At 46.4% G+C, this 11,177-nt stretch overlaps 1 protein-coding gene across 1 annotated transcript; it reads left to right on the plus strand.

Moving 5' to 3' along the window:
* The first annotated feature begins 408 nt into the window (after window positions 1–408).
* Window positions 409–2,614, plus strand: foxb1a (forkhead box B1a). The gene has a single exon (XM_076038111.1). The coding sequence runs from the start codon at window positions 561–563 to the stop codon at window positions 1,515–1,517; it is 957 nt and encodes a 318-aa protein (XP_075894226.1). The 5' UTR covers window positions 409–560; the 3' UTR covers window positions 1,518–2,614.
* Window positions 2,615–11,177: the final 8,563 nt, after the last annotated feature.

An 11,177-nucleotide genomic window follows, 5' to 3' on the forward strand; every position in this document is an offset into this window, starting at 1 on the left:
GTAAATGAAACCAGATTATGCCTTCCTCTCCCTCCTCTCCCTCCTCTCCCCCACCACCTCCTCTCACTCCTCCCCTCCCCTCCCCTCCAACGGCGATTGTCATGTGATAGCAAAGAGGTGGCACATTAATGGAGCGCCTCTACAGGAGTCTTTTCTGCTCATGTCACTACATAAAACTATCAGACGCTCAGGAGGAAGGCCATGGAGGCGTCCACTTAGCTGCTCTTACGGCGGGACAGCCTGATGAAGCCCATTCAGCTCTGCTAGCGGGGACTCGCTCACTTACTTTCCCCCGCTTTTTCCATTTTTGTGTGATTCGCCAGAGAGACTTTGCAGCGGCCGTCAAGCCTCCCATAAATGTGCACCGTCGGCCCGGCCGCACACCGGAGAGGCGCACCGCACCGCACCGCCGCTTTTTACGCACGACGCAGCTGCAGAAACTTTCCCCGCCGCCTGTTTTCACGAAGAGCGACGACCTTTCGCCCGGGAATTAATCGGAAAGCTACTCCCTCTTTTCCCTTTCATTTTTCGCCCCCGAGTTCTCTTTCAAGTTTCCGAGGATGCCTCGTCCGGGGAGAAACACGTATAGCGACCAGAAGCCGCCCTACTCCTACATCTCGCTCACCGCCATGGCCATCCAGAGCTGCCCGGAGAAGATGCTGCCGCTCAGCGAAATCTACAAGTTCATCATGGACAGGTTCCCCTACTACCGGGAAAACACGCAGCGGTGGCAGAACTCCCTGCGACACAACTTGTCCTTCAACGACTGCTTCATCAAGATCCCGCGGCGCCCCGACCAGCCAGGTAAGGGCAGCTTCTGGGCTCTGCACCCGGGCTGCGGCGACATGTTCGAGAACGGCAGCTTCCTGCGGCGGCGCAAAAGGTTCAAGGTGCTCCTCGCCTCCGACCACCTGGCGCCCAGCAAGCAGCAGCAGTCGGACGCCGCCCACTACCTGCAGCAGCAGGCCAAGCTGCGGCTGAGCGCGCTGGCCGCCAGCACGGCCACGCACCTGCCGCAGATGTCCACCTACAACCTGGGCGTGTCGCAGTCGTCCACCTTCAAGCACCCGTTCGCCATCGAGAACATCATCGCCAGAGAGTACAAGGTCGGGCCGGGCAGCCTGGCCTTCTCCACCATGCAGTCCATGTCGGCCGGCTACCCGCTGCACAACCAGCTGACGACGGCGTGGCCGCACATGTACAACAGCGGCGGCGTGATCGACACGGCGGCGCCCATCTCCATGGCTGGCGGCGACTACGGCGCGTACGGCATGCCCATCAAGTCGCTGTGTCACGGGGGACAGTCGCTGCCCGCCATCCCGGTGCCCATCAAGCCCACGCCGACCTCCATGGCGGGTTTCTCGGCGTTACCGCCGCACATCCCCGCCTTCCTCTCAAACTCTCCGCAGTCCCTGAGCCCCACGTCCCCGCAGACAGCCACCAGCCAAAGCAGCCCCGCGACGCCCAGCGAGAACCTGACGAGCCCCTCCACGCTGCAGTCCGTGGCCGTGCACTGACCAAGCGGACTCCTCCTCCCTCCCCCCCTGAAAAATGCATAAATAATAATAATCAGAAAGGATAAACGGGGGGGGGGAGGGGAAGGAAAAAAAAGACTCGTGACTCGCCTCACTTTTATCAATTCCAAAGTTTCTATTTTCAGTCGTCGGAAAACTATCAAGGCGACTTGCAGTTGCATATCCATGTACTCGTGTATATGTGTTGAATGTGTCGCTTTAAACCGTGTCATGAAAAAAAAAAAAAAAGTCCAGCACAGAATCGCACAGCGAAAGTATTGCTCTTGAATATATGATATTATTTGATAGTTCTATTTTTCAGTTTACCGTGAGATGCGATGCGCGCCCCACCGAGGGAGGGAGCTGGGCCGAGTTTTGTTTTCGGTGTCAGAAACATTTCGGAAATGCTCGTTAATTCCCGTGGCGCTGCTTTTTTTCCCCCCCCTCACTTCGTTCAGACAAACAACAACACCCTTTTGCACCGTTTCTGTGTGACCACTGTAATGTCAATGAAATTGCGAGGCAATGGCTTTGTGTAATGTTTTTCTTTTGCTTTAAATACTGGATTGATGGGTAAGGTAATGCCAAATAGGATTAGGATTTAGATTGGTTCTTACCAGTCCTGTTATAATAAAAAAAAAAAGGGAAGAGGAAAAATAAGAAAGCAAACTGAATTATGAAATCTTTTCAAAATGGAAAAGTAGTATTGTGAGAAGTTCTCAAAATGCAAGATGTGAATATTTCAAATAACTGATTCTGAAATGTTGTAAAATGCACTTTTTAGTTTTATGTTTTAGATATCTATTTTCCAGAAAAAAATGTTCTGTGAAGCATTTAATTTAAAAGGCTGTGGTGACCATGTGTATCAGATGCTGTAAATTTGTACTTTTTTTTTTAGGTAAAGCATGCATTCTAAAAAAAAAAATAAACAATTTGTGTTGTTATTGTTGTTGTTATCAATGTTGTTTGTTTTTGTTGTTTTTTCCCAAGCATGCATGCTTTTGAAAGGTGTGCAGTCTGCAGTGAATTGGATTTAAAAAAATGGTCATCAAAATATTTTCTCATTAAAAGTGAAGTAAACAACCCACGCTTGTGAAGATTTTAATTTCTTTATTATTATTATTATTATTATTATTATTATTATTATTATTATTATTATTATTATTATTATTATTATTATTTAATTAATGAATTGATTGTATTATTACCAAATTCGCTCTAACTTTCATAACCACACCAACAAAAATAAAAGTAAAAAATAAACATTCCAAGTACAAACGTGATCAAATACAGTTAATTAAACCGCATTTACAAATGGGATTTTTCTCTCCTCCATTGAGACCTGTTTGATTCCGCTGTGTGTGTGTGTGTGTGTGAGAGAGAGAGAGCCGCACTTAGCCAGTGTGCACTGAAATGAATCGTGCACTGCATTAGGATGCGCGCAGCCGCGATGCCATGGTCACCGCGCAGACAACCGCGTTCATTCATCGGGCTGCGAGGCTTAACACAATAAACATTTGCAAAATGCCAACTGATACTGTCACACACTCTCAGTGTTTCGTGTCATCCAGAGGGATTCAATCGGTCGCCGGGCTGTTTCGTAACTTCCAGTCACCCTGCATCGGTGGGCTGTCCGGAATTTTTATTCAACAGGTTCAAAATCCAGGTCTGTAAAAATACACACATTTTCTTCTTCTTCTTTTCTTCTTCTTCTTCTTCTTTTTTATTTTATTTTATTCATTTATTTATTTATTTATTTTTATCTCACAAAGCTTTATTTAAAGATAAATGATAAATAACGCTTCCCTCCTCCCCCTGAACTCCCCTATTGAGAGCATCCATTTCGGGGTATTAAGCAAATACATTAGAATTCCGTCACTTTATGCAATCGAGTAGATCAAATAAAGGCTCTCGGGCCACTTCATTCTCCCTCATTCACTTGAATTGAAAGTGCAAAGAATGGCAAACTTAGACTGGGCCACCAATGTAGATTTAGCCTTTTTTCAGCGAGACAAAAAGACTGATTTTTCACAAACACATTGCTGACTAGGGAACTAGGAAACGAGCTGCGAGACCCTTTTGGAATTTAAATCCACCCCTCCCCCACCGACTGTTTGGACAACAGTGTTAGTTTTTTTCTTCTTCTCTCGCTCCCCCTCCCCACGTTCATTCTGACTCTGTGTAACATTAATGCGTGTGACATTAATTCTGACTGGCTGATTAGATGCATTGAAAAACAGCAACGACGGATTACAACGCTTTTAAAAAAAAAATATTTTGAAGGTTTTGTTTTTTTTTATTTTGTTTTTTAAATTCAACCGACTTAAAGTAATTGGAAATTTAAACGATGAAATAATCTATATACTTCAGCTCATTAAAGTTGTTGGTTCCAGATAAATCTGTTGTCAAATAAAACAAACAAACAAATAACTTATTAAGCAAAATTTCGCGTGTATTATAATTTAATGTATTTTAATGAAAAAATATCTGACCCTCTCTTAAAACACGTTTGAATAATTTTATTGGCAAATAATCCAATTACACATGTTTATAAAGATGTATTTAATATATATAGATTGCAACTCATACTAAATTATTGTTATAGTTTTTAAATTATCAAGCAGATAAATTGTTGCATATTTGTAGTATTGTGGATTTTTTTTTTAACAACTCTGCTATGAAATCACCTTTTAATTTAAATTTTGAAACTCAAAGATTTCTGCACAACACTAAAAAAAATGAGAAATTTTCTAACGATCTCTCGCTAATAAAAGAGGAACGATCGTCTCCCACGGTCTTCATTTAATTTTATATTAACTTAAAACAAACATTTATCTTTTCTACTCAAATAATCAGATTAATTTACCCCACTTTAGGAAAGTGTTGCATCTACTGAGACAAAAATGATGTAACAGGTGGCAGGAAACAAAGACTAAAACACACTGAAGCCCCCCCTCCCCCCTCTTCCTCCCCCAAAGAGTAAGAAAAAACAAAATGATAATATAATTCTTTTTCACATAAACTGCCCTCAGCAATGTCTCTTTCAGCCAATCCTACTCATCCCATTAAGACTAAACTTTCTTCCCCTCGTCTCAGTCCACACTAATGACAGCATCTCCCTCTGTTTAGCCTGTTGTCCTTCTTCCCTCAATATGTCCCACTTAGACAAAGAAGAAGGTCATCTCAAGCAGCGGGATGAAATATGGACCGCGTGCAAAACCCCAGTGTTGTAGTTTAATTAAAATAATTCATTAAAGTGGAAGCCCTGGGTAATTAGCATGTATAATTTATGATTTGCCTAATGCACGCAGGCGCTGGCCTCCGCAATAAACTCAACTTAACCTCGAGTATGGAGAGCTGATTCGGACAGGCTGCCGTTATTTACTATGTGTTTACTGTTTGGATGTTTGTCAAGAGGAAGCAAGTTGTTTCCTAACGGCCTCGCCTTGATATCTGGCTCGCACCGCAAACAAACCACTTATTGGTTTTATGAGTTTATCTTGTGTGTTTACGGCCAGTCGTGGGAGACGCTGTCAGGTTGGAGATATTGGGAATGCAATGCACCCTTGTATTTTTTAGATGGGTGGGGGGGTTGTGGAGAGGTGTGTGTGTGTGTGTGTGGGGGGGGGGGGGGGGGGCCTTCTGGTCAATTGAAAAAGGTTTACGTCGGCTCTCCTGATCTGACAGAATGAGGACGCCGACTAACAGCACAGGGCTGCTTCTTCTTCTTCTCCTTCCTCTTCCTCTTCTTCTCCTTCTCCTTCTTTCCCACAGCACCCTGTCAGTGCTGGCTTTTAAAGGATGCAAAACAGGCAGGCATAGGTGAGAAAGCTTGGACTAATTGCGCTCGGCAAAAATTGTCAGTCCTCGACAAGCCCTGACATTTCCGAGACGTGGCCAGTGGCTATGTTCTATTATTCCTTGGAAGCACTTAGTTTTTTATTAAAACAACAAAGCAAAACAAATATTTTCCGATGCGTCCGTGTCTCCTCCTGGTAGGCGGGTGAAGATCTACTCATGATTTCTCTCTTTTTTTAAAGGCGTTAATCTACAGACGACCAGAATGCGTCCCTTATTTTTTGTTTGGCTCACTCCATCGTATTTCATCGTCTGTTTTATCGTGATGGGACTAATACGTCTCAACCATGTGCCCTAATGTGTGACTGCGAGGTTTAATACATGAGGTGGCTGTGTCAGCGGGTCAAAGGGCAGGTACAGCGGGCAGCTGGAGGCACAGACAGGCAGAAAGGAGGCGGGTGGGGTGTGTGTGTGTGTGTGTGTGTGTGGGGGGGACACACTGAAGGCTGCCTCAGCCAAACACCCATGTGTGCATGAAATTAGAGTGTCAACATCTGATTCATGCTGCTGGGTGGTGACTGTGAAACAAATTATGTCAGCGGGTGGCGGCGTCAAAATTCCACTGGGCGGAAGTTACAGCAGCGGCGCCGCCACGGACACCGTTTCACAGAGCGCGGCGAAGCTCGTTACGCAGCGAATTTAGGGCTCCTCACTTCCTTCACAGAGGCAAGAGGAGTGAAAGAGAAAAACTTTTTTTTTCTTCCCCTCTTGGATTTTTTTTTTTTTTGGTTGGGAGGGGGGGGGGTCTATTCTTGTGCTGCAGACAGTGAAATTGAGGCTCCCTTAATGGAAGTGCGTGTCATAAAGAAGATGTAATGGTCCTGGGAAATGGGGTGATGATTGTTATTCAAGATAAGGATGCATATTGTCACAGGCAGGGCATGTGAGGTGCAAATGAAACCGCTGTCAGCGGTGAAAGGACTTTATTTAAATCCATTCAAATGTGATCTGAAGTGGAAACGCTGTTAACCTTTTTGTTTTCTCGTTAAAAAGGGAAGAAAAAAAAACCCGGCCATTTCCCCCCCCCCCCCTGCATTCTCTCTTTTTATTTCCCCTGCTCTTAAACGGCCCAGTGCTGTAAGATTTGGCATGATGGGAAAATTGTTGCTCAGCTTTCCGATGTCCCACTTGATCTCTTTGTCTCTCCGCCTGCGGTTTGAGGGGATGGATGCAGATCGGCGGTCTGGACTGGACCTGGTGGTGACGAGTCGACCCGCTCTGGATTAGTGAAGGAAAGAGATGGTGTTTTTCTCGCAACCCCTACCGACGGAAAGCCTTCATCTGTGTTTCTGAGTGCATGTCGTGACAGTAGATCACTTACAATGTCACTCTTTAAATGGGCCTTGGGGTTGGAGACAATGCAAACCCCCCCCCCCCCTAGAGGTAAACCTGTGACTTTCTGCCACTTTAATAAGACGGAGCTGATTTATTTCATACCAGACACGAGTTCGGCTAAGAGACAGTGTACTTTTATTTATTTTTTTTGCAAAATGCTCTGCGCCGGTCTGCAGTGCTGGATGGATCTCTTGCTACGAGCCCGTCGGTGTAAGTGTCGGGCAGGCTGGGACACGGTGTGAAAAAAGCCATCCGTCAAACTTCAGGCTCCAGCTTTGTCAATCCTGTAACCTTGTGACTGCCGTGAACTTCTGCTTGCACACGATCTTCAACATAGGTTCAGCGAGGGGCTACACTCACCGAGGGTTCTGAGGGCTTGGTGGCTTCTTAGACCGCTAGATGTCTTTTTTGGGATTTGAAATCAGTGCAATTTGGCACGCCTGTGTGGGGAGGGTGTGTCCCAGGGCAGAGTGAGGGAGTAAGTGAGTGAGCTCTGTCCCAGCTTGTCCTATAATCTCTTCCTCAGTATTTGTTCGTCATTTTTGTGTTTTGTTTTTATGTGTTTTTCTCTCTGGGAAGAAAAATCAGCAAACGGCAGGAACGGCCGAAGTTTCCGCTGAGAAGCTGAAACAGCCGAGCGGCTCTAACGAAGGCACTTAAAGGATTTGTCACCGCGCTGTTTTTCGCCGCTCAAGTGCGTTAACTGACGGGTGTGAGAACTGTAACAGACTCTCTGTGGGTTTTTTAGCGGCCTGTCGTCCAACAACCACCCCCCCCCCTTCCCCCCCCCCCCCACCACCCTTTTAAAAATGTGGGACGAGAAGCCCATTCATCACCTTTTCCTGGGATCTTATCGTAGCCTCTCCAGCCATAAACTAACACTTACACAGGACTTCAAAGGTGCGGCAGATAGCAAAGGTGAGAGAAAAGAGGGTGGTGGTGGTGGGGTGGGTGACTGCTGCATCCAACTTGGGGTGGGTTCCCTCTTTGCCGGGGATGAGATGGAGCTGATTAGCGGGAGTGTGCAGCGTGCGGGGGCCCCTGTGGGGGCAGCAGCTGGAGGGTTGGGGGGGAGCTGAGGGAGGAGGAGGAGGAGAGAGGTGTGACTTCTGACAGCTCCCGTCTTCAACTCCCGTCTTCTCCCCTCTGGATACGGCAGGGTCAGGGCTCAGCGCTCAGCAGGTCCGGGCTCCGCCGCCTGGCTAGGAAGTCAGCGGTAATTGCCGCTCGGCCTGGTGGGACCCAGGCGGAGGCAACAACGAGTGGCCGAGAGCAACGCCGGCACGCTGTTGCCTTTCTTTGTCTGGACGTGTCGGAGGGAGGATGCTACCTCCTCTTACGCGCAGTAAACTTCTCGCAATTTTTTTCTTTCTCCCACCTCGCCCCCTCCGCTTCCCGCCTCCCTTCCCGCACAAGCTTCGTGTGCCAGTGCGCGGCGGCGGCGGCGGCGGCTGCGGCTGCGCACTCGGAGCCCCCCCTGCTTCCCGTCGCTGCGGAAGGCCCAGATGGCCGCCTTGTTATTGCATAACAAGGCCTCATTGTCCTGTTAATGTAACTTCATGTGTCTTTGATCTAATCTCATGTCGTCCCGGCCAGTGTGAAAATCCACATCAAGTGCATGATCCGGCGCTGCGCTCTTTGTGCTTGTGATAATCTGCTGCATTGAAATGCCACTTTTGTTCCTTTTGTTTCTTTGTTAGCGGGCGACAATGCAAGGTTAATTAGCAGCCGCCGGTCACCTCGGCGTTCCTGGATACTTCATCACAGCTCAAGTGTCCTCCTCACCGTGGCTCCTGGCGCTGACGAGGCCAAACACGGGGACTCCAGCCAGTCGAGGGCGAGCAGGGGCCGCCAAACGCGTTGGGCGACCTAATCCCTTTCAGACTAACACGTCCGGAGTATCAACAACAATTGATACTCCAATTAACTGGCCCCATCGTCACCGTCGTCGTGGTCGTCGCCGTGGTCTCCCTCTCACTCCCACTGCAAACACACTGAGGAGCAGTGCTGGGGAGTAACCACTTGCATGTCATGTAACGTTAACGTCAATGTGATTCAATTACAAAATAAAGATAATTGTAATCAGTTACAAGCAGTTTCCGGGGGAAGAAAAGTGTAATTGTATTACAGTTACTTGAGGAATTATTCACAATTATGAATACATTTACAATTCTAATTCTGACATCTGACCTTTTTTTTTGTTTTTTTTACAAATATCTTTGCAAAAATGTGATTAGTTTTGCTTATTCAAAAGATAGTAGGTTGTGCTGCAACAATTTTACATCTCTGATTGATTTCAAGGTAAAAAAAAAAAGAGTGACTGATGTTTGACTGATGTTTTGTTGCTGCTGCTGTTGTTTTGGATGCAGTTGGAAACTGAACACTGTCATGTCTAAACAGTTCAGAAAACATTTTTTCAGAAAACGTTTTCAGAAAAGTAGTCAATGTAATTAGTTACTTGAATAAATTGAAATAGCGATGCTACTATTTCATTTTCAATGGGGTAACTTGGAATTGTAACCAATTTGTAAAGTCATCTCCCCAACACTGCTGAGGAGGAATCAGCAGGAACAAGTGCAGCATCCAGACCTGTTTGCACAACAAGGTGGCGCAGATTACGTTTGTCAAACACTGCAGAGCGGCTTTAACCTGGATGTGATGAGTCTCGGGGCGAGGCCGGGGCTGGGGGAGGGCTGGGCGGGGGGGGGGGGGGGGGGGGCGGTGTCACGCCGTCATTTTCCCCCTCTTCTTCTCCTTCTTTTCCGCGGTTGCAGGAGCTCCCAGCCCCGGCGCGTTTATCCGCAATGTTGCTCTTCCGCCACTTCAGATCTCCACATTCCCTGGTGGTCTAATTTATGTTAAGTCACAAACCTCCCCTATGGCTGTTTTGAGACGTTGAGAATGGAGACTGTGTGCTCCAGGTTCATGCCAGCGACACAATCCCCTGTATAATTGTTCTCTATGGGAAAGCACATCTCAGTGAAACCATCTGCAAGTCCATGGGGCAGTTTTCCTAAGAATGAGTGGACTTCTTAGGCGGGGATGGAGAGGGCGGGCGGGTAGGTGGGGTCCCAGCGCAATCCAGTTTCTCTTGTGAAGCAAGTAATTCATTCAAATCTCAGGAAGTCAATAGCTGCCCGGATCAGAGGCACGTCGCACACAGCTGCTGATACTCGGAACGCACCGCTTGTCTTCTCAGGAAGTCGGCAAACAAAAAGGTTAACAGCGGGCACACACACACACAGACGCACACACACTCGTAAAAAAGGGCTGGGCTAGCACACAGCTGCCCTACCTGAGCTGTTTGAACTGTGATTTTTGTTTACTGGTGGGCAGACGTTTAACAGCACATTAGTCCAGACTGCAGCCGTGGTACGACTCAGCGGGGCTCTTGGGAAATGGGGTTCTTTATGAATGATGTAATGCGCCATCATTAAAGATGCTTTCAAGGTTCTGCGGCTCCTCTGGCTATAATTATATTCATGTCATGTTGATTATTTTTTTTTGAAGATTTTTCTTTTTAAAACAGTGTCATCTGGCACCCGATAGATCACCAAAGAAACGTATTTGTCTCCATCGTCGCTTCCCCTCAACAGCTCGTATAGCATCTTATGACGGAGGCCGGTTTCTCCAGACGTGCGTGCGAAGGAGCCCTACTTCTTGTGGCAGTTTGTGTGATGATGCGCAGTTCAGCAACAACAAAAAAAAAAAAATGGTGTTAGTCTTATGATCTACTTTGTGGGTCATTAAATTCATTAGCAAAAGCGCAGGATGATGAAATGTGATGAAAGAGCCAAGCCAGCACTTTTAAAGCCACAAACTGAACACGGCTTTGGCTGCTGCAGCCACAAATCTCCCCTGTAAAGCACAAAAAGAGAACTTTTATCAGATAAAGTCTGTTTTTTTCTGTTGGTTTATTTTTATGGTGTAAATGTAGCTGGGTTTTCTGGTCTTGATTTTTTTTTTTTTTCAATTTATTGTATGAACATTTTATCAACAGACTTACACCTTGTCTATTTTTACATTGGCTTTCATGTTCCCAGTACTGTCATCACAGACAATAGTTACATGAATCTGAATCAGGATACCCATTTTTTTTTAATTGGGTCCAAGAGTGATCAAATCTCTAGACGCCACCTTTAGCATTTCCGTGTTTAAATTCCATACTCTTCTTTTTTTTTTGTATTGATGAAGCCATAGCCACGCCTCCAACGCTACCAATAACAGCAACGTTGTGGGATTACAGGGTTGTGTTCAAAGTTCTGCCCCGTCGTCAGTTTACATCAACATCATCTTTCTAGCTCGCATGTTTGTCGTCACCGTCCGTGGATGTAATATAAGAACTGGATACCAAACTGGTAATATGGCGGTGCAGCGAGTTTTTTATTCAGTGGCCACTCGAGGTACTGCAGCCAAAAACTTTCTTCTTCTTCTTCTTCTTTAGAAAATCCCCAGGAAAGAGTTTATTCC

This window comes from Nelusetta ayraudi, unplaced genomic scaffold (genome assembly GCF_046127955.1).
Source record: "Nelusetta ayraudi isolate G7.1 ecotype Tasmania unplaced genomic scaffold, CSIRO-AGI_Nayr_v1 ptg000053l, whole genome shotgun sequence".
NCBI lineage: Eukaryota > Metazoa > Chordata > Actinopteri > Tetraodontiformes > Monacanthidae > Nelusetta > Nelusetta ayraudi.

Excerpts from the sequence above, each read along its gene's own strand:
- foxb1a (XM_076038111.1), top strand. The coding sequence starts at position 561 with ATGCCTCGTCCGGGGAGAAACACGTATAGCGACCAGAAGCCGCCCTAC.